Source organism: Drosophila miranda, chromosome XL, assembly GCF_003369915.1.
Source record: "Drosophila miranda strain MSH22 chromosome XL, D.miranda_PacBio2.1, whole genome shotgun sequence".
In the NCBI taxonomy this organism is placed as follows: Eukaryota; Metazoa; Arthropoda; class Insecta; order Diptera; family Drosophilidae; genus Drosophila; species Drosophila miranda.
In genome coordinates this window covers 16,092,294-16,120,064 of record NC_046673.1, presented here as the reverse complement: position 1 = coordinate 16,120,064, position 27,771 = coordinate 16,092,294, and the positions used below count along the sequence as shown (strand labels likewise).

Genomic DNA, 27,771 nt, shown 5'->3' with positions numbered 1-27,771 from the left:
TGAGAAACTGAGATTGGTGGATTCCTGAGTACTCTAAAACATAGATCAGCTATATAATAATACGTGAAGTTCAACATAGATATTCTTAGTATTTCACACCCTTCTTAATGCTCCCCAAAAAACGCCTCAAACGCAGCAATTTTTGAGGAATTTTGTTGAGTTGTCTCAACCCTTTATAGTAGCTGGGATGCTAAATTACGAAAATCGTAAGCCTATATTTTTTGGACGACCAGAGCGAATCTCAGTGCTTCTACGGCAAACCAATCAGCAATTGTTGATTTTCCTGGACATAAGTGCCCCGTCTCATTCATCAAGCCACTTTTTGCATTTAAGGATATTTGCTTAACATCAAAATAAGTGTTTAATCAACATGAACAATTCTTCTTTATCCATGGTTGCTTATAAATTTGCAGCCAGTTCTGCTTAGACTTAAGGAACCATGTGATAAAACGAACAAAAATAAATAGTATAGGGATTCTTGTTAGCGTCTATAATGAAACGAGCACCATGGGAGAAGTCAACGCAGATTGCTGCTACGATCACTAGCGAATCTTAGCTTTCAGTCGAAATAGGTATTGCCGTATGTAGCCATCTCCATCCAATTCCTTTCTCAGTTCTGGCCAACATCTCCCTGATTTTGGTTTTCATGTATCCATGGGCTCGTGTGTGTGCTCTTGTCTGTTGTTGAAATTGTATTTGTGCTCGCTGGGTTTACATTTGAAATTAATTTATTTGTGCTCACACACACACACACACACACACACCACGGGGAGATACACACACATAAAGAGGCACAGACATTTGCAAGTGAAAGTGTCGGCCGTTGGGTCCGCGATTGCCTCCTGCCTTTTCCTCTGGCCCCGCATCCTGTTGCCCCTCCTCGCTACCACTGTGTCCGCGCATTTTGGTTGGCTGCCCATGGTGCGTGTGTCTGTATGTGTGTGTGTTTGTATGCGTATGTGTGTTTGTGTAGTTGCCATGCGGTTAAAAAGGTATCTCAAAGATACTAAATACTTTATGCATGAATGTGCCAAATAGATTTACGTACAGCATGGACAGTTCTCTATACGAGTACACTGCCAAAAATAAGCATTAAATTACATATTACGAAAATATCATAATATCAAATAAGTAAGGCTGAAGCTGAAGGAAGAGCCGAGAAGCAGAGATCAGCATCAGGTTGTCATCTGTCTGATATGTCTGTTTCCACAAAACTATTCTCTGCATTCAAGCACTATCTCAAAGATATTTTGCATATACATTTGTAGTTATCTTTTATTAATGGTAGAATTAAGAGAAACTATCAGCTGATTTAAAAAAACCATCCTTGATCAATCAAACAGAGCTGAACTGCTTTAAGCTGAACTTTCAGAGAGTGTTTGCTATTTTCGGAGCTGTTCGGCTCTGCTGTCAGCTATAATAACTAATTGATTTGTTGTAAACTTTAAAAATTATATAAGTATAAGTATATGTACTCGTATGTTCAAATCTTGGACCGTTTGCTACACCACAAGACAATCCAAACAAACGTAAGAGACTTTCAGCTTTTCTGCCTCGTATAATGTTCAGATATAACAAACTTTTGTCTCAGTGTATGTGTGGACATGTGCCTGTGCGTGTTGGTGGTGGATTGCCCATGCGTCGATATTAAATTTAAATTGGCGCTCGGATATTTTAGAGTCAGCTCAAATGAATGTGTGGACGTAAGAGGAAGAGGGGAAGAACGAGGAGGAGGAGACTGATGAATATAGGGATGATGAACGGGGGGGTGGGTGGGTGAGGCTGAAGGTTGTAGAGCGGTGTTGTGTGTGTGTGTGTGTGCGTCAAGGGGAGGGGTTGGTGATGCGAGATGGCCAAAGCCATGGTCATGTGGTGGGCAGGCAGGCGGCGGACACGATGGCTTGCAATTAAGCTTTACAACAGTGTATGTGTGTGTGTTCTATGTATCTGTATGTGTGTGTGTGTGTATATACACAGACATGGACACGGTTAGTTGCCCAAATGGCTATGTGTGTTTTGCGTGCATGTATGTTTGCATCAGTGTGCCGCCTGCCCTTATATAGAGCCTTAAATATTAATAACAGTTACAATTTTTAATGATTAAAGCTTGGCGCATGTGTATGTGTACCCGTCCCTGTCCATGGATGTGTGTATGTGGACATCTGTGTGAGTGGAACAAAAAGTACAGTTGTACACAACAAATGCCAGTCAAGTTTTAACAAGTCCATCCCTCCTCTTAACCCACTCTCCTCCGTAGCCTTTTACCTCGATTGGTGCCACTGCCCACGGTAATTTCTGTCTTACCCCAATTTCGATGTCAATTTGTTTTGTCAGTTTTTCAGTTTTCCAGCTACCAAATTTTCCTGCTTCCAAGAATCGGTTACAGCTGACATGCTGCTGCCTACTTTTGCGGGCAGCGTTTCCGCTGGCGATCAATCAATCGGCAATGGGCATCTAGAATTGGAAAGTTTTTTAGACATGTATGAACATGCATACATTTGCATGTCTGTATTTCGAAGGGTTTTTGCGCAAGCAACATGAGCATCAATATTCCCTCAAGAAATAGTAATATGTACTATTATTATTTTTACACTGTCGGCTTATGCATAAAACTTAATCTATAGGATGTCCTACAGCCAGGGGGCTTTTTGCTGGCTATAAATTAAATAATTTTAATATCTGATTAATTTTCTTATGTAGTACATATGGATATGGGTACGAACCTTTAAGCAAGCCTTAGCCAATTATTTGTAGTGTTTAGTTTACTTTAACTTTCAGTTGGTCTTAATCATCATACGACATCATACGAGTACGAGAAGTACTGCTGTTGTTTTTAGACATCCAGCTAGCAGTTGTCTAACCACATCTCTAAATAACAGAAGCGGAAACATCAGAATGCATGCACTGGAATTGCAGCATAGCTACAAGCATTAAATAGTTTCGGTAAACATGAATACAAGCAGTTTTAGCGGTAGTGAAAGCAGTATAGCTCAAGCAGTATAGTGGCAGCGGAAGCAGCTAAAACTGCATTAAACACGCGAGCTGACAGAAAAACAAGCAGTTTTCAAACATCATTTTTACATTACGTATGCAAGCAGTACAACAGCTGCAATCAACTTGTTGCTAACAGTAAAGCATGCGGGTGTCGCTGTAGCTCTTTCTCTCCCTCTCTTTTGCCGTTTGCCGTTTTGTTGCTGTCGCTGCCGATTCACACACGCACACAAAAAAACAGCAACAGCTAAAAACCACAAAGGAACAGAAACGAAAGAGAGGATGCAGGGCAAAATTAGAGCTCAGAGCACAAAACGAGATTGCATCGCCTGGCCATCATGTGGCTGCTGTTGTTCGTGTTTTGCAACGTGTTGCACATGCCGCCGGCGACCAAGTTGCAAAAAACACGTAAAATAAAGACACAGACAAGGATTAGCCATGCACGACGGGCGGGCGGTACCGGAGGCGGGGCGGGCGCATGACGCAGCGGGGAATGCAGACAGCATTCCGTTTTACAGCATAGCGCCCTTTCCCTCTCCATTCCCCACATCATTCTCTCTCAACGTAGTCTCTCTCGCTGTTTCTGTTTCTGCTGCGGCGGCTGCTACCGCTCTGCTCATTTCGCTGCCGCCTGGCTCTCATGTTTCATTGCCATTTTGTTGCACTTCTTGGCGGGCAAATGTCTGAGAGTGTGTGCGAGTGTGTGTATGTGCAGCATTGTTTGCATTTCAAATTGAATTCCTTTAAAATTTCAATTCCTATGCGTGTCTCTCTCTATCTCTTTTGCTCTCGTTCCTGCTGCCTGGCTGCCACCCTCCCTCTCCTTCTGCTGCTTGCTAGTGTTGGCTGTTCTCCCTCCCTCCCTCCGTTCCGTTCTCTACTGCTTGCGTGTGTTGGCATTTTGGTTATTGTTGTTCGATGCGTTGTGCATCTGCTGTTTTTTGTTTTTCCAGCTCCTTCTGTACTGCTGTTCTGCTGTCCTTCTGCCTTGTTGCTGCTCTCACAGAGCTGTTGCTGTTCGTGCTTCACTTATTGCTATACCCTTGCAGAGGGTGTGATGGTTTCGACAAGATTTTTGCAGCAGAGTGAGAAGAATTCATTTGTGGATCCTAAAGAGTATACATATGTACATATGTATAGTATATATGGTAAATTTTATATTTTGTTCTTTTTTTCAACTTCAAACGCGAATAAAATGCATAAAACTACAAACATATACAACAAATTCAGAGAGGGATCATATATATGCCGAAAATTAAAGTTACGCACTGTACATCCTATACTGTTTCGAAAATGAGACAACGGAAGACATACATAGCTAAACTATAGCTTAAGAAAATTAAAGCACTAGATCAAAGATTCCATTGGAGGGAAACGTAAAGGTTCGCCAAGGGTATCAAGAGTGTCGACATCATCTCTTTCGTCTTTGTCATCATTTTCTTCTTCTTTTTTCTCTTCTTCGTCATCTTTTTTTCTTGTTGTTTTTGTGGCATGCATTTTTCAATTATGATCGAGCAGCATTTGTCGCTCGTTTTGTTATTTTGGTTTTGGCTTAGTTTCCCCTTCTCTGTGTTTTTTTTTCTGTGCGTGTTTTTTTGTTCTGTTTCTCGATATTTTTCTCGCTTTTCACCCTCTTAATAACGTTTTGCCGTTGGCTGTTGGTTTTTTTTCAATGTATTTCGGCCTATTTATCTAGCTCCTCTCTCCCCTTCCCATCTTTGACACTTAGTATATCGCTATCCCCTTCTGTTCTCTATCTAGAAATTGGGAAGTGGCAAAATCTTGAGAAATATGCAAATACGAGAGGAGGCATTGGCCTCCGCCCCCCAAAACCAACTGAAGACATCATCACAAGACGTGGAAGAAAGAAGTATAAGAAGAATAGAAGAACAACAACGGGAATGAATGTGCGAATGAAGAACCATAAGAAGATCAGAAGAAATCAACCAAGTAGTACAATAAGAAAGGATGGCTAGCTTCGGGGCCTGAAATATTGACCAGCTTGTACATCCATATATGTATCTATCGTTCTTTGGCACCTTGCTGATCGAAAATTTTTTTTGAGCAAATAATTGGAAAATCAAATCCCATAAAAGTCCCATAAGGTGATGATGGTGATGATATGTATGTGTTACAGGGAAATGGGAAACGACCACAAAATATTTCTTAAGCGAAAACAAAAAACAACTACAAAAAAACGAAAAAACAAAAAGAACTACAGGAAAAAAACAATAGAACACCGAAAATACATAATAAGAAGTACAATAAAAAGCGAGAAAAGGAGGAGGACAAGTAAATCTTGCTGTGTAATTCACAATTGTCGTCGTGTGAAGAGCAAATATATATGTACATACATACATACATATGTACATATGTTTTGGAACCAAGCTCTAGAATAAAGTGAAATCTGTCTTGTGTTCTAATATTCATTGCTCCAAGGCCTCTACGAGAGTGAGCTGACATACAATATATGTATGTACATACATACATATGTAATGCAGATCGTTCCAGTATATCTGTTGGTCCTCAGACAGATAAATCCACATGAAAAACTTCACCTATGTATGTTTCCAATTTGGAGATTGAGCTACAACTTTGGTATTATTTTATTGTTAAGAAGAAATTGTTATTGGAAGAAATTCCAAAGAGTGTATTGAAAATGATAGTTAACATATACGAGTACCTTAGACGGAAGACTCTGGAACCCCAATCGTTGTATTAGCAGTTCGATTCATGGGGCCTCGTTACAGGGTCGTTGGCAGGTCATGTGTATGACGAATACTCTATTTGATCTTACGTACATACATATGTATGCATGTACATATGTACATATGTGCATGTGTGCATGTGTTATGTGTACTTCGCAGAGACAAAGTCAACAAGTAGAAGAAGAATATGAGCAGGGGAGAAGGAGAAGAATAACAACAAAGCAAACTTGAAGCCGGCTCTGGGCCACAAGAACAACACGAACACGAAGAGAGCGCAAACAGGAGAGTAGCCAAGGGAGGCGGTAGGCGCAGAGAAACCACAACAAACGGCGCAGCCGCCACCGCTCTGCCGGTGGCGATAGCAGCAGCAGCGACTTGGTTGGCGTTGGCCCTGAGGCTCCAGTGAGTCATAAGAAGCGCGGTCGACGTTGATGGCGGCGCCAGCGTTACATAAGCCGAATTCGGAGCCGAGTCGAAGACTCGGTTTAAGCTTGCAAGAAAGCCCCTGGCAGCGCTTCGTTCTGGCCAAGGTATAAATTAATACAGGGTAACGATGACAGAAAGAATCCGAGAGAGATCGGGATTGCCAAAATAAAATTGTAAGTAATGTAGCCGCATATTTAGTTTGAGTGACAAACTATGTGAGATCGCAAGTAAGTGCTCACCTTGCCTAAATACACCTTGAAGTCGAGCTAAGTTTAGAGAGAGGGAGAGAGCCAGCAACTGGCGGCGCTTGGCTCTCTCCGCTGCCTCACTCTTTTCTTGTACTTCTCGCTCTCACGTAATTGAAAAGTAACGGCGCTGACAGTGACAGCTGCTGTACGCGCTCAATTAAAAAGTCATTAACTGCACACACACAGACACACACACGTGCAGTCTCAGGGAGAGGCCAACAAAAAGAAATGCGAGAAGAAACTGAGTCCGCTGTGACTGCAACTGGGATTTGATTGACACTAGCACGCAAGAGCAAGAACTCATCCCACCCCCTCGTGCACCTTGCAATTAGGAGTTGCAACTGCCAGCTCTCAGCCTCCTGCGCACGATGCAGGGCCTACCTGCGCGCCCTGTCCTGCCAAGCAACTGTTGCGTGTCCATAAATGCGCCATAAAACGGTCTAATCCCAGTGCAGACACTAAGCCGGCTGCAGCGGTTGCATCAGCTGTTGCGCCAAAGCTCTCTCTCCCTCTCTCTCATTCGGCGTACTTCTTTTGCCGCTATCTCGCTCAATCGCTCTCCCTTTTGTCTCCCCCCTATGCAATGATAGCCAACAGGCTTGCATGCGGTTTCTGCTTTTGCGTTCGGCTCTTCTTTCTTCCGCCATTCCGCGTGCTTTCGCCCTACTTTGCTCTCCCGACATATGCAGACAATGTGGGTACTGTGAAGCCCGCCTAAGATGGATGGGAAATACATGTAGTACATACATATGTACATATATAAATAGCATTTTGCGTAGTAATACAATGTGATCAAATAATTTCATTCGCCTTAAGTTCCCATAAATCCCATCAGGGATAGTTTTATATTTTCCTATCGTAATCTAGCAGGTCCCACTGTACTTTCGAGTTGTCAGCCGTTCTCGAATCCCGCACTCCTCTGCCTCTATCTCTGACTCTTCGTCTTGGCTTTGCTCTTCGCTCTCCGTTTTCTTTATTGTTTTATTGTCAGTTTAGGGATTTGACAATTTGCTTGCTGATTTTTTATGACAATCATGTATGTAAATTTTCGGCCTGTCTTCTCTGTCTCTCTCCCCCTCTGTCCCGCTCACTCTTTAGTACTCCACTCAACTCTTCCTCAAGGCCTCGCTCGCACACAGACACAAACACAACCTCGAATAAATGGGTATCTTTGTGTGTTGCCCGCCGCTTGCCGCTTGCCTCTTGCCTCTAGCCCCCTGTCCAGATTCATATCCACAAACACATCAACATCCACATCCCCGTGTCCGTTTGTACGAGTATCTGGGCTCCATTAGCTCTTCACATTTTGGTTTGCAAGATTTTTAAATACTTTTGGGCTGAATATCCCAGACCAGACCCAAATGCTAACACGAAAAAAAGCCAGAACCGAACGTACCCATGCCGAAACCCTTCCCGCAGCTATTTTTAGTTTGCTCTTTGTTGTCTTTCTTCGCTTTATTTTCGTATGCTGTGCATAATAAAAGTTGGGTTTATTAATTTTTTAAGCGTTGACAACTTTTACGAGACCTGTGACGCGGGCAATCGGCAACCCGTCTTCAACTCGGGTCCGAAACTAGGCTAGTAGTGTAAGCTCTGCTCTGCTCTGCTCTGAACTGGACTGGGCCACTTAACGTTAGTGTGAGTCAATGGCTGACTAATGCGAAATGGTAAGTTTATTAATAGGTCTTGCCTTATCGGAACACGTTAATCATATGCATCGCAACTGAAGCACAGCTGTGTGCTTGTCACGTGGTTGAATTGGGCCTTTGAATACTGTGGGAACCATGCATAACCCTCATCTGAACGTCAATTAACTTGTTGAAAGCATTCAAAAGAAAGTCTTGGCCAATTGAAAGGTTCTTTAACTGAAACTATGAACATTAATCATCAACAGCAGCATTATGGCTGCTTAGTGCTGATGTTATGCGAGGCATCCCAAACACCGATCTGCAATTTAAATATGTAACTGCTTAAAGTAATTAATAATTATTTCCAGCAGTACAGTCAACATTCATCGTCAGAAGTTGTTCCTCCATACATATATTAGCAGTATATATCTATTAATGCAGATATGCCGAACGCCGATCGCAAAGTTAACTAATTTGTTCAATTTATCCAAAAGCAAGTAATAGCCATTTGAATGGTTCCTCTAGCTTCCCCAGAAGCTGAGTTCCAATAGGTTGGTTGACCCAAAACCAAACGCAAACCCGGCTTGAGGTTATCCAAAATACGCGTGAGTAGTGAAGTTTCGTAAGTCTGCAAACATCATTATTTCCATCAGCAGCACTGTCGCTTCCCCTTTATTTTTTCATATATTTTTTATACATATAAATAAATGATAAAAAAAAAAGCAAAATCAAACGCAAAAACACAATGCAAAAGCAGAGTCAAAGCAAAAACAAATGCAGCAAGCAGAGAAAGAGACAGAAGGCACAGCGACAGTCATATAACACTCGGCTTCGCTATATACATAGAGCGGTAACACGCACACACACACACACGTGCACAACCACCGCCGGAGCAAATGTTGCTGGCGTCGCTGTCGTCGCTGCCGCGCTGCCGCCGTCGCTGCCCGAAACTCACCAAATGGAACGCTAATGTGAGTGCCGCTGGGCATGCGCAAAAGCTAGCAACATTTTGGTGTAGCCCGGCAACATCTAGCACTGTGGGCATGCTGCCGCCCCGAAACTCGTGAACGTGAATGAAAAATGCCTTGTTTTAACTTGGCCGGCACGTCGGCGTCGGTCATTTGTATTTTGTATTTGGACGCAGGGAGAAGGACACGGGAACAAGCGACGAAGCGTGCGAACGGAGTGGAGCGGCTATTTTAGCTTTTAGCGCCCTTTTTTGTTTCATTTTCTTACATACTAAACAAAAAAAAAAAAACAAAAATCCAAACGGCAAAATCAACCTCACAAAATTTTTGGACAAAATTCTCGGCAAATTAAAGAAAAACTAAAACTCTATTTCGGACTTAAACCAAAACCAAAAACAAAGAACCTTAAAAAGTTTATAATCATTCCAAGTGTTTATATTGTGTTTGTAAACAATTTTTTTATGTTCATTTCCCCGAAAAGAATAATGACAAACCAAAAAGTGATCTTGTGGTAAATGTAATAAAGAGCGTCGTCGTCGTCGTGTCGTCGGAGATCGCAGAATCGGAGATCTCTCGCAGTCACTCGCCGCAGAAACCAGCCAAGAATCAGGCGAGCAAAAGAGGCAGCAGCGAAAGAGACGTCGCAGAGAACACGCTCATTCTCTTGCACACAAAATACAAAATTCAAAATTTGCATAGCACAGTGAGGCGGCCGCACCGAGCAAAAGTTTGAAACCATTTTTTGTTGTTTCCTTCCGTTCATTTTTACCCGCACCCCATTCTGTTGATTTGTGTTAAGAAAGCAGCAGACAAACAGTAGAAGAAGCAGAGGAGTATCACCAGCAGCAGGAGATCATAAAGGCGCATAAAAGTAAGCACAAACACGAAAGAGGAGCCACATGGAGAAGCTGCACAGTTGAATATCTTTTTTTTTCGAGTGGTGTGAAAGAATCTGAAACCAAGCTAAAAGAAAAAAACATTTTTCGAATGTAAAAACCAAAACTATAATTACATTTGTATTTTCTTAAGAATTTTCTCAAAAAAGTGAAAAAAAAACGTGCAGCAAAAAAGGAAAAGAGAACTCGAACCAAAATGAATGCAAAGAACAGTTAGATGATTGTCTGTCTGTGTATGTGTGTGTGCGATTGTTTTTCTTGTTTTTTTTTTTTTTGCTTAAAACAATTAATAATCGAATCAAATAATTTAATTATTTGCAGTTCCAAATACAACAAATGAAAACCAAAAATTAATTAAAACAAAAAATAACAAATAAAACGAACGGTAAAACAAAAAGCCAACGAAAAGCAACAAAAAAGAAAACAAAATCTAAAGAAGAGGAGGAGAAGGAAAAGGCGAGAAGGCGAGCGCGGATGCAAGCCTAGGCCCGATACGCACAAGAAGAAGCAGGAGTGTTAAAGCAGTTGGAAGGAAGCAGTTCAAGCAGCAGCACGCACCTCCAGGAAGAGCGGCCACATGAGCAGCACACGCAGCCGCAGCCCAAGCAGTAGAAGCAGCAGCAGACACAACAGCAACAGCACGAGCACGAGCGATACGCCGTTGACTTATGTAGCGGTACATGGCGAGCATAAAAAGTGAAATGCCGCCACTGCATGCGGCAGAGGCTCTGGCCTCAAGCAGTGCCACAGACAGCGGCGGCGGAGGAGGAGGAGGGACAGCAGTTGGCAGCGGCGGCAGTGGTGGTGCTGGGACAGGAGCAGCCGGCGGCGGTGTCAACAGTGCCCCGGCAACCCCAAATGCCACAATAAGCGCCGCAGCCGATTCCAGTGATAACCAGCCCGGCACACCACAGCCACCCCAGCAGCAGCAGCCCCAGGGACAACAGCAGCAGCAACAGCAACCACAGCAGCAGCAACAAACGCAGCAGCAGCAGAGCATGGCCACGGATCCACAGGTAACGGGCATTACCCACCAGCCCTATGCCACACATCACATGTACTCCGCCAGTGGCCAGCCCCAACAGCAACAGCAGCAACAACAACAGCAGCAGCAACAGCTGTACGGCGGCCTATACGGCGGTGAAATGCAGCAGCAGAGCTACGCCAGCAGCTACATCAACAGCTACGAGCAGTTCTATCAGCAGCAACAGCAACAGCAGCAGCAGAGCAGCGACTACAGCTTTGGGAGTGGACTGGTGGGCGGCGGTGACTACGGCAAGCATGCGGCACAGAGCTCAGGGGTGCGGTACCATCCGTACCTGCAGACGCCAACATCGGCGCTACCCAGCGCCGCGGAGGAGGCGGTGAGTGCTCCCAGCGCCGTGAGCACCACCACATCGGCGATGAGTCCGCGCGTCGTCAGCAGCAGCAGTCCCACATCGACCTCCTCGCACCTCCAGCTGGGTGGACCACCCGGTTCGCCCAACGGAGCCGGCGGCGGAGGGGGCTGCAAGTTGCAGTGCAAGAAGTGCGGCATCCTCACCACCAACGAACAGGAGCTGCAGGAGCACATAGCCAACGTGCACGGCGAGTCGCCGTACGGGAGCAGCGGGTACGCCAGCTCGCCGTACATCAAGGAGGAGATGCCCACCCCTCAGCCACCGGGCGGATCCAATCCCGGAGAGCTGCTCGACCTCGACTCCCAGAAGATGGTCTACCACCAGCAGCTGCTTCAGCAGCAGCAGCAGCAGCAACAACAGCACCAGCACGAGGCTGTCGTCGCCGGCCTGCCTCTGTCGCTGCCCGATCCCCTCCACTCCATGCAGTCCATGCAGCAGCGCGCCCTCCACAGCTGGGAGCAGCCTCAGACGGGAGTGGGAGTCGAGGGACTGCCTCCCTACATGCAGCAGCAGCCGGGACTCGGCCTCGGCCTTGGCGTCGGTCTGGGCGTCGGCGTGGACAAGTCGCCGTACTACTCGCCCAAGCAGTCGCCCTACCACCAGGCGGGCGGAGGAGTCGGCGTCGGAGCTACCCTCATCAAGCAGGAGTACGGAGGCCACGGGCTGATCAAGTCCGAGTACCCTGACTCGCAGCACTACGTGGACAAGTCATTCGATCCGACGGCTGGCAGCGGCGGAGGAGTCGATCTGTGTGCCAATGTGGCCACCAGTCCGGCCGAGTTCCCCAGCACAACGACGGGCGGACCGGGCCAGGATGGCGCCCCGCCAGCAGTGGCCGTGGGCCAGCAGGCCGCTTATCGCGGCTTCGAGCCACCCAGCTCTAGCTCCGTGCTGCCGGCCAACAGCCTTACAGCCAAGGCGGCCACCTGGAAGTCGAATGAGGCGCGCAGGCCCAAGACCTACAACTGCACGGCCTGCAACAAGTGGTTCACCAGCTCCGGACACCTGAAGCGCCACTACAACACGACGCTGCACAAGAACGCGGTCAAGTCGAGCGGCCAGCCAGATCCGGCCACGCTGCCCATCTCGGCGCACCATCATCCGTCGCGCGATCCCGTAACGAAGCCCAGTCGGCGCGGAAATGCCGCCGCCGCAGCTGCGGCCGCTGCTGCAGCTGCCGCGGCCGCTTCGGCGGTGCCCCAAGTGCAGCCACCACCGCCGGCGAACGTGCAACCACCGGAGCCGCCTAGAAGTCCGCCCGACTATGGCGGCGGAGGCGGAGTGGGAGCGGTGGGCGGCGCTGCCATGTCCCAGTACTCGGCCTCGCCATCGCCCACCACGCAGCAGCAGCACCACCAACACCAGCTCCAGCAGCAGCAGCAGGCCAACGGCAACGGGTATCCGGGCAACGGCGGCGCCAATGGCTACGGCTACGGCATGCAGCAACAAGTGCAATCCACGACAAACGCTTCACCACAGCACGCTTCCAGTCATCAGCAGCAGCAGCATCCGCATTCGCATTCGCAGCAGCATCTCCAACAGCAGCAGCAACAGCAGCAGCAGCAGCAGCAGCATAGCAGCAGCAACAACAACAACTCCGTTTTGAACGGTCACCCAAACGGGCTAGCAGGTCCCTCCGCCCCACTCAACACCAACAACAACAACATCACACAAATGCCGTCCTCCCAAATGAGGGGCCTGCTGAACGAAACAACAACAACCACCACCCCCAAAACCACCCCAACAACAACAGCCACAATGCCAATGGAAACGGAAGCAATGGCAGCTATAAAGATCGAACATCTGGAGGACAGCAATCACACCCACAACAGCCACAACAGTCGCAGCAGCAGCAGCAGCTTAATGGCCATGGAGGAGGAGCAGGATCAGGAGCGGGCAGTAGATCACCTACAGCAGCAGCAGCAGCAGCAGCAGCAGCAGCAGCTGGAGCAGCAGGAACAGCAGCAGCAGGTCAGCTATCTGCTGGCATCGGCATCGGCGGCATCCCGTCCCTACAGCTCCAACAGCAACAGCAGCAGCAGCAACACTCCCAACACGGCGGTCAGCAGCAGCAGCAACACCAGCAGCATCAGCAGCAGCAACAGCAGACTCTCGCCCCTTACTATCTACCATCTTCAGCAGCAGCCGCCGCTGCGGCAGGAGCAGCAGCAGCAGCAGGCAATGGATTTCTCGCGCACCACCCCGCCGCCGCAGCCGCTGCCGCCTATGGGAATGGGCCAGCCGCAGCAGTCGCTGCTGCCGCCTATGGGAATGGACTACAACATGCTGGCTTTGGATATGCCCATGCCCATGCACATGCCCATGCCCAGCAGTATGCTGCAGTGCAGCAGCACCAGCACCACGCCGCTAGCTACTATCACCACCACCAGTATGGACACTATGCAGCAGCAGCCGCAGCAGCTGGTGCACCATTACCAGGCGCTGCTCCACCCCCACCACCAACATCAGCAGCAGCAGCAGCAGCAGCAGTTGGAGGAGCATCGGCAGCAACAGCAGGAGGAGGAACAACAACAGCAGCAGGAGGAGCATCATCACCAGCACCTGCAGCAGCAGCAGCAGCAGCATCAGCAGCAGGATCCGGGGGCGCTAATCCTGCCGCAGGACAATATGCCACACAGCAGCAGTTCGCCGGGCACCAGCAGCTCTCCGCCGCCGCTGCAGCAGCAGCAGCAGCACACGCTCACCCACACCACCCTCACCATGCCCATGCCCATGCCGCCCACCATGCACATGCCCATCACCACCACAGCGCCGCAGCTGCAGCCGCTGCAGCTGCAGCCGCCGCCGCTGCACATCACCAGCACCATGCCCATGCCGCACACCATGCACATGCCCATCATGCCGCCGCCGCCGCCATGCTACCAGCAGCTGCAGCCGCTGGATCCCACAACGAGCTATCACACTATTATTGGTAGTTCCGGCATCGAGTCTGGCTACACCACGAATGGGCATCCCCACCAGATCACGACCAGCGACGGCCAGGTCTTGCAGCTGATGCCCGCCTCCCTGTTTGCCCCCTATGCCCCGCTCTCGCCCTACTCGACGGTGGCGGCCCAGCGATCGCCACAGGAGGGGGACCTGCCGCCAGTGCACACCCTGACGACGGCCCTCCAGGCCCACGCCCAGGCACAGCAGGAGCAGGCGCACACGCCCACGCTTACGGTGCTCAGCACCCCCTACTCCCCCACGGTGAGCAGCTCGCGGGCCACGCCCGCTTTGGAGCTGGACATTGCCAGCCTGCTGCAGCAGCAACAGCAGCAGCAGGACTACGAGCTGGAGCAGTACCAGCATCAGATTCAGCAGCATCAGATCGACCAGCTCCAGCAGCACCATCACCACCAACAGATGGAGCAGCAGGCCCTGGAACAACAGCAACAGCATCAACAGCAGCAGCAGCAGCAGCAGCAGATCCAACTTGTGCAGGTGGAGCAGCAACAGCAACCGACGCAAACGGTGGCACAGTCGGTGCCCAAAAAGCGGAGAGCAACGGCCGCTGCCACACCATCCACGACGAAGCGGCGACGCAACAGCAGCGTGGGATCGACATCGCCGCACTCGACAACGCTGCCCTCGGGGCGGATCAAGTGTCTGGAGTGCGACAAGGAGTTCACCAAGAACTGCTACCTCACGCAGCACAACAAGAGCTTCCACTCCGGTGAGTACCCGTTCCGCTGCCAGAAGTGCGGCAAGCGCTTCCAGAGCGAGGACGTTTACACGACACACCTGGGCCGGCACCGTACCCAGGACAAGCCGCACAAGTGCGAGCTCTGTCCGAAGCAGTTCCATCACAAGACCGATCTGCGGCGCCACGTGGAGGCCATCCACACGGGGCTCAAGCAGCATATGTGCGACATTTGCGAGAAGGGCTTCTGTCGCAAGGATCACCTGCGCAAGCACCTCGAGACCCACAATCGACCCCGGGTTGTGGGCAAGAAATCTGCTGCCGCCGCAGCCGCAGCCGCCGCCGTTGTGGCAGCCGCTGCTGCTGCAGCAGCCTCGCAGTCGGAACAGCAGCAGCAACAGTTGGTGACTACTGTTGTATCCACCCTTCCTGCCTCTGCCCCGTCCATTAATCCCATTAAGGCGGCCTTTGCCCGCTCCCTGACGATGACGGCCGTGTCGGCGTTGTCGCCCAGCAGCACTCCCAACTCCAATCCCCATCTGAATCCCAGTATCAGTCTTAATCTGAAGCGATCCATCGACGATGTGGCCGCCGACGATGACAGCCTGCTGGAGGACGATGAGGATGAGGAGGAGGGGGAGGAGGAGCTGCTGCTGGACGAGGCTGAGGAGGATCAGATGGTAGAGCAAATGGAGGCGCAGCAAATCCTGTTGGTCACAGCCGCCGCAGAGGACAGCCACCATCTGCTGATCAAGGACGAGTTTCCCGACGAGGAGTACGAGATGATTGAGAAAGATATTGAATTGTATTAATAGGTCAGGGATCAAAGATCAGGGATCACGGATCAGGGACTAGGATCAGATCGGATTTGTGGGCTTATTAAGTTGTGAAATGCTCTGAGCTTTGTGGCAAAGAAAGAGAGACAGTTTGACCCGCACTGCAGTTGAGGGCCAGCCAAGTGATTGACATGAGCACTGCTTCCAAGTGGTACAGTGTCGAGTGATTCCCGCTCCGAGCAGTCCCATACAGCTGCACTGCAGTCCAAGCAAGCAGTCCACCGACCCACAGTTTGAGTGCCACTGCACAATTTCATATTTAAACATGATTTTGTGCTTAAAATGTCATATAATTCGCGCATTGATTTAGTTTGCAAATTAAGAAAACATATTTTATTGCCTGGCAGGCAATAATTTACTGTTTTTAAAAGTATTTTTTGTTTTTGTAACTTTGATTTTGATCACCAAAGCCGCAGCATTTCAATGACTTGACTGCCACTCCTTAGGCTGTTCTCCCCCCAACAAATCCAACCCATTAAACACTCCAGAATTCCACAATTCATTCCTGTAATTAGAGATTGCCATATATATAGAGAAAAGTATCTCTCCAGAGAAAAGGTACGAAGAAAACGAAATGCAGAGAAAAGCAAGAGAATTCCTAATTGTTGTAGCAGCAAATTATTTAATTTTACTCGTATGTTAAATGTTGTATTATTATTTGTACTCTAATTACGCCCTACGCCCTATTTTAATTTGTAATTCTAAAAAACTTTTAATTTGTATGTGAAATGATAAACAAAAACAAACACCTCCAAGTATACCTCAGCAACACAGCAGCAAACACCGAAACGAAACGCTTATACCAACAGGGCGCCCCGCGTATATGTGTATATACTTCCAACCATATACATACATATATATATTATATAACTCTATATCTACATACCATATGTATAAAGCTTGGGATATTCGAATTGTACTTAATCTTAGAGCATATATATATGTATTTTTTTTCGAATAGTATTTTGTAATGATTGTTTTTTTATAATATGATTTCTCTTTTGAGAGACAGAGACAGAAACAGAGCGCGAGGACGAGAGGAGTATAGAAAGAGAACCACAAATGCCATATACACGATATGTACACTAAAAAGCAGAAACTAAATGCCAATTGATATATATACTATATCTAGATACTAGACATACATATCCATGTGTATTTGTTAGCCTTAAAAACGCCAAATGCGATAAATCAGGGATATTATACCATATAGAGACACATACACACACACACACACACACAAACAAACACGCGTATATATATAGTATATATACATATATAAACCTATACATAAACCTATATATTTATTACGTTTAGTTGCCCCTAATTTATGTTCCACGAATAAATCCATTTGTAATTATTTAAACTTTTCATTTATTTTTAATATCCCCTCCCCACAAAAAAACACTCGCATGCCCACATTCCTCATCCCCCCCACTGCTCGAAGATCTTGTTTATTATTATTATACAATTATTTTTTTTTTTAACCTAATTGTTAACCTACTTAACGCTTTCCCTTTTGGCACGCCTTCTAAGTATTTTTTTAAATGACAAATATAAACGAGACAAAAAAGAAACAAAAAAAAGTGAAAATTACAAATTTTATGTTTTTATTATTTCCATATTTTTGGTGGCATCTTGATTTTCAGTTTGTTGCACAGCCGTTGGAGTGGGCTTCCAGTGGGCCATGGGTCTGATTTGGAAAGGTTCAACACAAAGGATCAAATATCTTGACCAGACAGTGGTGTCTCGTATCATTCTTACAAAGATATTTCACATCGATTTTAGATTGTTTTGGAGAAGGCAGACCTAATGCCTTTTTTCCTGCCTCAACATACAGGTTTTTATTTTCTTTACCTCTGCGGCTACTTTTATAATTCTTAAACCTCTGCTAGGTCCCTTTTTGACTCTTTCTTTGTACCTAACTCTTTCTTTTATGCGGATTTTCTGCTAGATAGTTCCACTAGTCAATTTTTACAATCATTCCTCATTGCATCTGTCCTGAAATTTCTTTTAAATATAAAATTAATTAAATCTTTTATAGAATATTCAATACTAAATTCAAACAATTTTCGTAGAGTTTTGTTTTTCCATTCCCAATCCTTTTCGAATTCTTCAGTTTTTTGTTGGCCAAGGACTTGGATATTTGTATGTACATGTATACAGGATATACATACATCTATAGGATTAAACATTTCTTTTATTTTGACTTAAAAACTCTAGCAGATCTTGTGGTAGGAGGTACATGTTATCGGTTAACGCTGGACCCATTCCCTTCTCACGATTCAATTTTAAATAAATGTTGTTTTTTTAGCTCTTTTGTTTCTTAATTATTTTTGTAGAAATTCGTTGTTGTTGTGGTTTCAGTTTTGTGTATTCGGCTGCTAGTTCCAAAGAAATTACGTGCGTGTCTTTAATATCTCTTCTTCACTGCTGTTGCTCTCTGTCTCTCTTTCTCTCTCTCCCTCTATGTATATATATACATATATCTCTGTGTCTCTCTATATCCCTGCTCTTTGTTGTTCTCCAGCTGAGGCTGAGAATCTCAGAAAACGGAAAAGTTCAGGCGGGTTTTTGTTTGCGGCACAATTTTTGGCGAAGAAAGAAGCGAAGGAAAGATGGCGAGAAGTGAGGAGGAAGAAAGACAAGACACGACAAGAAACATGTGTAGATACAAAGATACGGATATGTGTGTGTGCGTGTGCGTGTGTGCAGGAACTGGCTTCCCTTCCCCGGTGTGCGATGTGCGCACATCCTTGAGGATGTGAGGGACAAAGGACTCGCCTCTCCGTTGGTTTCTGCCGATCGCTGTGCTATCCTTGAAAACTGCTTGCGTGAAAAAGCATTTCTATGGCCATAGCCAGGATTTCGCCGGTGCCGACGCTGAGCCTAGCAAAAACATCTCACGCACACATGTTGCACGTACGTATCTCAACTTCTTTGTGTTTCTCTCTGGCTGTGCCTCAGGGTGGTAAGGAGGGGAGGGGGAATAGAAACGAAGACCATGCTGAGGGGCAAAGAAGCTGTGGAGGGTAGGAGCGGCGGAAGACGGCTAGCAACAGCAAAGCAAATTGTACGAAACACACACATAAAATAGACCACAAGCCACAGTGCGTGCCAGAAGTATACGACCCAAAAACCCAGCTATTCAAATGATTCAACCGATCTACAGCCAAATGCGTGCCAAGGAGAACTGGTTGTGGGAAGGAAACAAAGAGATGCTTCAAGGACCGAAACGAAACGTTCTCCTTAGAGACCTGTCCCCCAACCAGAGGCGACCGGGGGAGATCCTCCCCCAAAGGAGTTGTACAGTTTGTTCTCCTGCTCATGGATGCCTGTTCTTTTGGGGGGCCCAGCACCAGTACCACCCAATCTAATGCTGGCTGAACGCACTGTAGTTTGTGCTAGTGCCAAGTTGTATCTCGAAGATACACAATTGACGGAGCGACACGAAGCTGGCGTTGCGCATGTGCGGCAGCCACAGCCGCAGCAACAGCAGCAGCGGCGGCGTGGCGGCTATGTCATCATAACGCTGCTCTGTCCATCGTCTTTCTCTTCCTCTTATTCTCCTTTTGGTGTGCGTGTGTGTGTTGTGTGTTGTGTGTGTGTATCTTCTACACTCGATTCTCGTTCGTGCGTTTTTCTTGGTTTTGTTTGTTGAACATAAAAACTGGTTTCCTGTACATATGCTCATCCAGCAACAAAACCATCTGTAATTTTAATTTTTCGGCAACGATGTTGCTCTCTCCGTCTGCCACACACACACACTCTCTCCTTCTCTCTCGCTCTCGCGCTTCTCCTTTACTGCCTTCTATCTTCCTCTTTCCTCCACATTTCGTTTTCGTTTTCTTTTATTTTTTTTTTTCGGCAGAGATTTTGATCGGTTGTTGTCCAGGTAGAAATTGTCTACCTCTGTTTCGTATCCGTGCATCCGTGTGCGAGTGTGTGCTTGTGTGTATCTTGTAGATACCTTGAAAAGACAGTAGATCTCTTTCTCTCGCTCACACGCACACATCCAAGTGTGTAATCCTTGAAATGTGCTCTGGCTCTGGCTCTGGCTCTGCCTTTGTGCTGTTCTTTCTACTTCTCGTATTCCCTTTTCGGTTCTCTCATTCTGTTTCTCCTTCTACGCTAGTACATATGTATATACAGCGTTAGCACTTACCATGATTCATAGTTATGCACAGATACAGCTACAGATGCAGCTACAGCTACAGCTACAGATACAGATACATACATATATAGCGGGATGGCTAGTGGTATGTACATACATACATATGTATCCGCTAAAGGAAAAAGAAAAAGAATCTTCCTTTGATTCAAGCAAAAGACGGAAAAAACTTCTCGCACAATAGTTTCTTTGCCTTGACAGGCTTTTGTGTCTTTGGGGGGGGGGGGGGGGGGGGGGGGGGGACAGACAGAGGGGAGGAGATGATACGATGAGTGGAGGAAAGTGGAAAGACAAGAAGTGAGAAGAGAGAAGAGTACAGGAGTAAAAGAGGAGCAGAGAGCAGAGGTAGAGTGGAACAAACCAAAGTTCTATCTTCATCTGTGCCTCTCTCTGAATCTCTACCCATCTCTCTCTCCTTTCATGCTATATGATCGATGTGCAAATTGTGGAATTCTCTCCCCCTTCCCCCACTCCTTTGCCACACGAAAAGAACTTCCCCCTCTTCGGGTCTCCAGTTCCACAAACATGTGTTAAGACGAGATGGTCTGTCTCACTTCCCTGCTTTCCTCATTCTCATTGTCTTTCCTTCTGTGTTTTTGTGGTTTGTGTTTGCTCTCCGTCCGGGGATTTGCTTCGCATAACGGGTCTTTTATATTTGACATTCTCAGGGCTCCCCTTCCCCAGATCCCCAATAATAAGGTTAAACCGCCCGATCAGTTCTATAGATTTTTACGTATCTCCAACAAGCATCAAATGGTTCTGAAATCAGAGTAAATCCACTCCCAAATCCACCTTTAAATTCCTAAATAAACCCTTTGCTCTTCCTTTCCACTTCATGCTCGTTGTGTGCCTATCCAATATTCCAGAATATAGACTTGGGATATTTCCACATTTGACCTATTTTTAGAGATGCCTTTCAGGATTCCTTTCCCAACGAATTTGTATCAGTTCGCACAAGTTTTAATCGAAATTTATTCCACTTCCATTTGCTTTTTTTATGGTTTTCCTTATTAAGATGGGAATATAAATTATAGAAATTTTCGTGAACATCTTTGGTTACTTATCGAACCCTTGTGAACATTTTCCGAGCGTAGATTCCGACGAGTAGATGATGAAAAAGGTTAAATTAGAGCTGTCAAAAAAGGCACTGCCTGAATCACAGCTGAAAAATCCTTGACATCTTACACAAGAACTCAATCAAATTAGCTTCGAACAAAACAAAAAAAAAAATGGAAAATGAAATAATTGAAATTAAGCAACCCCCTCGTAGCCGCTGCTCCCCTACCCTTCCTCCCTCTCAGACAGACATCTGAGAGATATTGGGATATGGGATTTTCATCTGCTTTCTTTCCCTTGAAAACTGTAAAATTTTCCTTGGTTTTTTCTTTTTCTTCGTCTCTTCATTTTCATTTGACTTTCGTTTGGCCCAAGAAATTTCTTTCCCATTACTTTCCCAGCGTTGCGTTGCTGCCGCTGTTGCTTCTTCTTTTTTAATTACCAAACATTTGACAGCATCCTGAGATGCTTGTTGTGTTGCCCACAAGCACACACACAAGCACACACACACAGATACATACAGATGCACTTACGCTCTGTTGTGGCTCTTCGATTAACCTTTTCTGCTGCCATTTTGGGCATATGTGTGTGTGTGTGAGCTCTGAACAGAATCAGAAACCGAATCAGAAAGAGCTAGAAGAAACCTACCCCCAGGGTTATGGCATTAGATATTTGATTTCCAACAAAAATTCAATGCCAAACAGCAATAGCAGCAAGAACAACATGCCAGGACAGCATGGCGGTCGCAGCATCATCATCATCATCATCGTCTCGCTCATCATTATCCTGAGCATCTGCCGTCTCTGGCCAAGATTCTTTGTTTGAACCTCCTCAATGAGGCTTGCTTGGAAAATGGCCTCAAAAATATTCAGATGCTCGCAGATCGATGGCTAAACAGTTTATGGATACCACAAAAGAAGCCACCAAAAATATGATCAAGCAATATAAATCTAGTGAAGGTTTTTCCAAAGAAGAGATACATATATGTAGAGCTACCTGAACCACCCATTAGTTTACTCGCATACAAATAGTCGTCTAACCAATCTAGAGATCTCTTTAAGTATAATCTTCACATAAAAGGATACATTTCTGTCATTATATGATCTGCAATTTTTATTAATGCTAATCTGGTTAATCCTTTTCCAATACAATCTTGAATCTCAATCTACTTTCAAGATGTTACTCATCTACTTGCATCTTTTATGCTGTTTATCTTTCGATCTATGTGTAGTTTTTGTTCTACTCATCTTGTTATCCCATACATCTCGCATTTGCTTCACCATAAACGACAAATTTGATGTGTCTTTCTCACTGGCATCCGTATGGCAATAGGAAGCACGAAGGAAAAACCATTAAACCATAAACAATACAGTCAATTAGTTTTATAGATAGCCAGATACGATGTTTAATTTAGCCATAAATTGTACATATGAATAAATCTATTACAGATCTTAAATGTTTTCTCTTGATACTTCGATCAATGTCTCTATCCCAATTTAAATCCATCCATTGACCTGTTCTCGTGTGTGTATTCTTCAGATAGGGCAGATCTTCTTGCATCCAAGATCCACGCTCGGCTAAGTGCAATTCCCTCTTTCCATTCTTGTGACATCTAAAGTCCTCTTTTTATAGTCTCAAGTCCATCTTAGAATAATCGAATCTGCATTAGAATCCAATTCAATTGCTCTCTAACTGTATTTCCCATAGAAAACAAAAGACTTAGGCCACGAACTTCGCACAAACCCACCGCAATCAAAGAGAGACAGAGGCAGAGAGAAGTGTCCAAGTTTGCGGCATTATAAAATGATATATATCGTATATATATACATGTATAAAACATATGCAGCAGAAGGGGTGTACTGGGTGGGCGGGGCAGCAGCGGTATGGCAAAAACGAGGAGCGTCGTCGTCGTCGTCGTCAAATGGCGCACAGCTGCGTTGCTGGCCAGAAATTGTTGCTACATTTTGAAGCTTCACTTCATGTGTGTGTCCTAATTCCAATTCAACAGAAATTTTTGTCTCACAATCAGTTAAAAAAGAGAGAAAACAAAAACAAAACAAAAAACAAAAGTAACAAAAAATAAATCTTTTTGAGCCCCGCAAATGAACCGAAAACCAAGCCACGAACGAGTTTCAACAAAAATAGCAACAACATTAGGAAAGAAAGGCCTGCCTTTGTAGGAGGATCGAAGCATTAGATGCTCTTTCGATCTACGATCTACCAAATACACTTTGTTCGGCACACAAAAAGTGCAATGAAAGGCTTCACTAGGGCAAAGGACTATCCAAAGCCAGGGAAAATTCGAATATCGGTTTGAATAAGGAAACTGGATGAATAATGGAGAGTGGGTAGATACACTAGATTCAGGGACACCCACACATAGCTTTTTTTACGCGCTGATCCGAGGCAGAACCGACCGATGGGCGCTGCAGCATGACGCGCAACATGCAGATTACTGCGGATCTTATTCGTGGCAAGCTGCTCAGCAAATTGAGTATTGCCCCGTTTTGGCACGAGGGTAGGGCATCAAAATAAAGTTTAGGCAAAACTTTTTTTTCGGAGCATTAGTTGTTGTTATTGCTGTCGGCGCCTTATCCGATTTTGTGCGCTGCTTGTTGTTGATTTGTTGTTGTTTTTGTATCTTTGTATTTGTTGTATTTTTTATGACGAGTTTCCGCTAATTGCTGATGCGCTGCAGATTAACTGAAGCCCAGAGATCCAGCAGCAACCAAGATGGATGGCTGGGCAGGATAGAGAGGATAGAGAGAGCAAGAGCGAGCGAAGAGGAGTAGAAGCAGGGGCCATGGCAGTGGTCGGGGTCGGAGCCGGGGTCGGGGTCGGGGTCGGGGCCGGTGCCGGGGCATGATCCAAAACGTAACACGAAGACCCCAATGGACAGTTAGAGGGAGGGACAGAAGAAACAGAGCAGCAGGGGAAGACCAAATTAAAAGAACTAGATTCGCTTTAATTATAAGAATATCAAATGGTTGAGGAGTGGTAGGGGGCAGGGGTTAGAGCGATTAAGAAAAACGAAGAATTTTCCATTTCATTCCATAATTTCACACGCCCGACTTAAGTTCTTCATCTCTCTCACTCTCTACACTCCTTCTTTCTGTCTCTCTCTATCTAATTGGCTATATCTTTCTCTTATAATGATATTATTGATCATCTTAGATGCACTGCCAAAAGGAAGGATTTTAAATATCTGGAAATTATTATTGCTAGAATATAAATACTTTTTCATATAATCTATGCATAGCATCGACCTAACATTCACTCGTTTCGAATTAACACTAGAAAACCCCACTCTTATTCAAGATAATCTCAGAAAAAAATATACAAACCTTCTGTTGTTTATTCCTTAAAGGCGAGGAATTTCTTCTTAACATTTTCCCCGTTAAAAGATTCTCCCGCAATCTTTAATTTTCCATTTATTTCTCTCAGTGTACAATCTAAGCCGCAGCCTGTCACACACACACACACTCAAAAGTAGAAGACAAAAAAAGATATTCGAACCGATATTAGAAGAGGGAAAAAATTAAGGCGTTCCCCCGTGGTTGTTGTAGATTGTGGCCCACAGAAAAGAAACCAACAGAAAAAAATACAAAAAAGACAGCAAACAACAAAACGAAGAAGAATTATACGAATTATAAGAATTACGCTGAAACTGAAGAGGAGAGGGGAAGAGGGAAAGGGAGAGGGAGAGACATCTTAGATATCAGATTATAGAGCTCTCTGAGATTTCTCTGAGGGGGGGGGGACCATGTGTGCATATAAGCATAATGAGTTATAATTGGATTAAAGATTTATTGGATTTGATTTGCTGTTTGATTTCTTTATATCAACTTTTACATTGAAACTGAAAGCCGAAACCAGCTGAAAACAGCTGCAAATACAGATACAGATACATATACACTCTCTGTACCGATGTGGATACAGATAAAGATACAGATACATGTAGATACTCTTACTGATCCGAGCCGTCTCTTGTCATCATCTGTCCAGCCCCCAGCGACATTGACTAATTGGCCAATAAAGCTTTTGGGTCTGGGACTGGATTCGGTGTGGGACTGGGGGGATTGGGGGATCGGGGATCTATTCCAGCTAACATTTGCATTAATCATTGACAACCACCCCCACTGGCCGTCCATTCTAACCAATACTTATTGCCTCTTTTTCGTTGCAGCACCCAGAAGGCAATCCATGGCCCATCATGGCTCCTGGCCAGCGGCGACTCGAAGGCCAACCAATGCCCAGCAGAGACGGAACAAAATTTATGCGAATTGAAACATTTCGGACACACACCGTCAGATCGGGGCTATATCGAACGATATATATACATATATATAGTATAACAATCTCCCCTCCACGAATAACTGTTTAGACCCGACCCCAACCACCCAACAGCAACATGTTTAGCGTCATATTTAGCAACATCCTTAGCAACATCCCCAACACACCCACACACTCGCACACACACCACTCTGAAACTCTACTCAAAGCGTAAATGTTTTTGGTTTTAGGCTAAAGATTTTAGTTGATAAAATGGTTAAGTGCAATCGGTATACTATTTCTTTTATAAAAGTTGGGGCAAACAATGTTGAATTTTCACTAAACAAATGAATGTAGATCCCCATCCCCACATACCACACAGGCAGACAGAGAGACAGACCTATTGCACAGAACACCCGCTCAATTATGTTGTATTGTATGTGTATGTGTACTGAAACAGGTATATTCGTAATTTTAGTCACTTTTTAGTCACCTCTTGGAAACACTTGCCAAAGCAGAAGCAAAAGCAAAAGCAGAACGCACAGAAAATGGAAAATGGAAAAACTAACTACAAAAATAAGAAACACAAAAGAAAGCAAATGTCATTTCATTGAGCTGTATATAGGCGTATATAAGATGCGATTTAGAACGGGAACGAATGAAGAGGGCAGCAGCAGCATCGGCAGCAGAAGATTGTCTCCTATATCAACATTGTGCATATCATTTATTGGGCAAAAAAAACTGAGTAAAACTAAAAAACAATAATTAAACTTAAATAGCAAAAGGATAAGCAGTAGCAGGAGCAATAATTTTAGTTGAAATTGAATTGTTTTTCTTGTGCCAAAATGCATTTCATCCGTCAAATGGGAGTGTTCACTGTGTGCAATATACATATAACGAACCAGTCAAATACTAAACCTTTTTTTTAATGAATTATTAAATGTAAGCAATGCTTAAAAACAAAAAAACAAAAACGAAAACGAAAACAAAAAACAATTACCTCAAAGACAGGAGACGAAGACAGGCTCAAGACGTAATAGAAATCTACCTCGTTAGAAATAAATGAAACAAAAAGCGAAAAGCTAAATACAACAAAACAAAAAAAACAAATCAGCAAAGGAAAATATTCCGTTCGATTCTTCTTCCAAAAAAAAACAAAAAACGAAAATCGCAAGCAAATCGAAGCAAAATGTCAACTAATTATACGTAAAATTCAAAACTAAAACAAATAACTTTAAATATATAATTGTTTATAATTGTATACACACAAACATATATACATACATATATATATATATATAAATTATACTTCTAGGCTTAATGTGCGCCCACTTCCTCGTCAGATCTCGCTCGGCCACCCCATCCCCCCATCCCGGAGGTTGTCATCGGTTTAAATTTGAATCTTTACAGTTTTTGGCCATCTACGATAATTTTGTTTCTCATATGACAACCCCAAAACCCCAAAGGAAAACCCCACAACGGGGGGCGGTGACCGAGTGTCTGAACAGAGGAGGGGCAAGGCGGAGTTGTACCCTGAAACCCCCCGAGCATCCCCCCAAAAAAACTATCTCAACAACGAAAACTAATTGAGAATTACATTAAGAACAAAGAACACAGAAAATCAGAAGGAAAAACATAATAAGTGATTGCGATAGCCTTGCAAATGAAGATCATCCGAGAAGCCTAGAAATCTGCATTTGTCTGCTCTTATAGATCTGTAGAGATATCGAAGGAATACTATAGGTACATACAAATATTCGAACACTTTGAATCCATTCGACATACCAGTATGTATGTATACTGTAGCTCTCAAGAACAAGAACTTCCTGCAATTCCTATTTTCAGACCCTTCCACGTGGACTATCTATAGCCCAAAAACTAATCGATGAATCTGCAAGGATATCAAATTGTTTCGGCTCTCGCCCGAAACCAGAACTTCCTTCCTCCTTCCGTTGATCTTCCAAATTTTTGTTCGTTTCGTTTACGTTTAGGATTTATACATAAATATATATAAAGGTTTTTTTTCTTAGAGCAGAACGTCTAAGCAATATACGCGTGTGGCAGGCAACTCTTTGGTTCCGATTGCAGCAATTTCTTGAAAATAAAAGTGAAAAATGGTAAACATATTTGAATTATGTAGCAACTACATGTTAAATTTTAGCAATTAATTATTAAATAAAACGAAACGAAACGAAATGCATTCACAAAAAATGAAAAAATAATCGCATATACCTAAAGAGTATATATGCATATGGTACATATATGTTATGCACGAAAACAAAAGTTGAAAAATTTCAAAACAAGTCGAACATTTTGATAAACGAAAGAAACTACCGGGGAATAGCTCCATGCATTCCCTGGAGGAGAAAACAAAAAAAAAAAACAACCAAAAAGAATGAAAAAAGATAAGAGCCAAAATGGATACAATAAATTGACAAGGAATCGTGTACCTTTCTCTCTCCATCCAATACCAATACCACAATCAATGCCATGCCACTGAGAACCAAGAGAAAATCTATGAACTATAC

General features: G+C 44.9%; 1 protein-coding gene across 2 annotated transcripts; it reads left to right on the top strand.

Moving 5' to 3' along the window:
• Nucleotides 1-10,229: 10,229 nt before the first annotated feature.
• LOC108161159 (neurogenic protein mastermind) lies at nt 10,230-26,455 on the top strand. Of its 2 annotated transcripts, XM_033395584.1 has the most exons (2): nt 10,230-14,941; nt 25,158-26,455. In XM_033395584.1, the coding sequence occupies exons 1-2, from the start codon at nt 10,546-10,548 to the stop codon at nt 25,256-25,258; spliced, it is 4,497 nt and encodes a 1,498-aa protein (XP_033251475.1). In that variant the 5' UTR covers nt 10,230-10,545; the 3' UTR covers nt 25,259-26,455. The 2 variants fall into 2 exon arrangements, with proteins under 2 accessions (XP_033251475.1, XP_033251474.1); XM_033395583.1 differs by lacking the exon at nt 25,158-26,455 and having other exon boundaries at nt 10,232-17,110.
• The last annotated feature ends 1,316 nt before the right edge of the window (nt 26,456-27,771 follow it).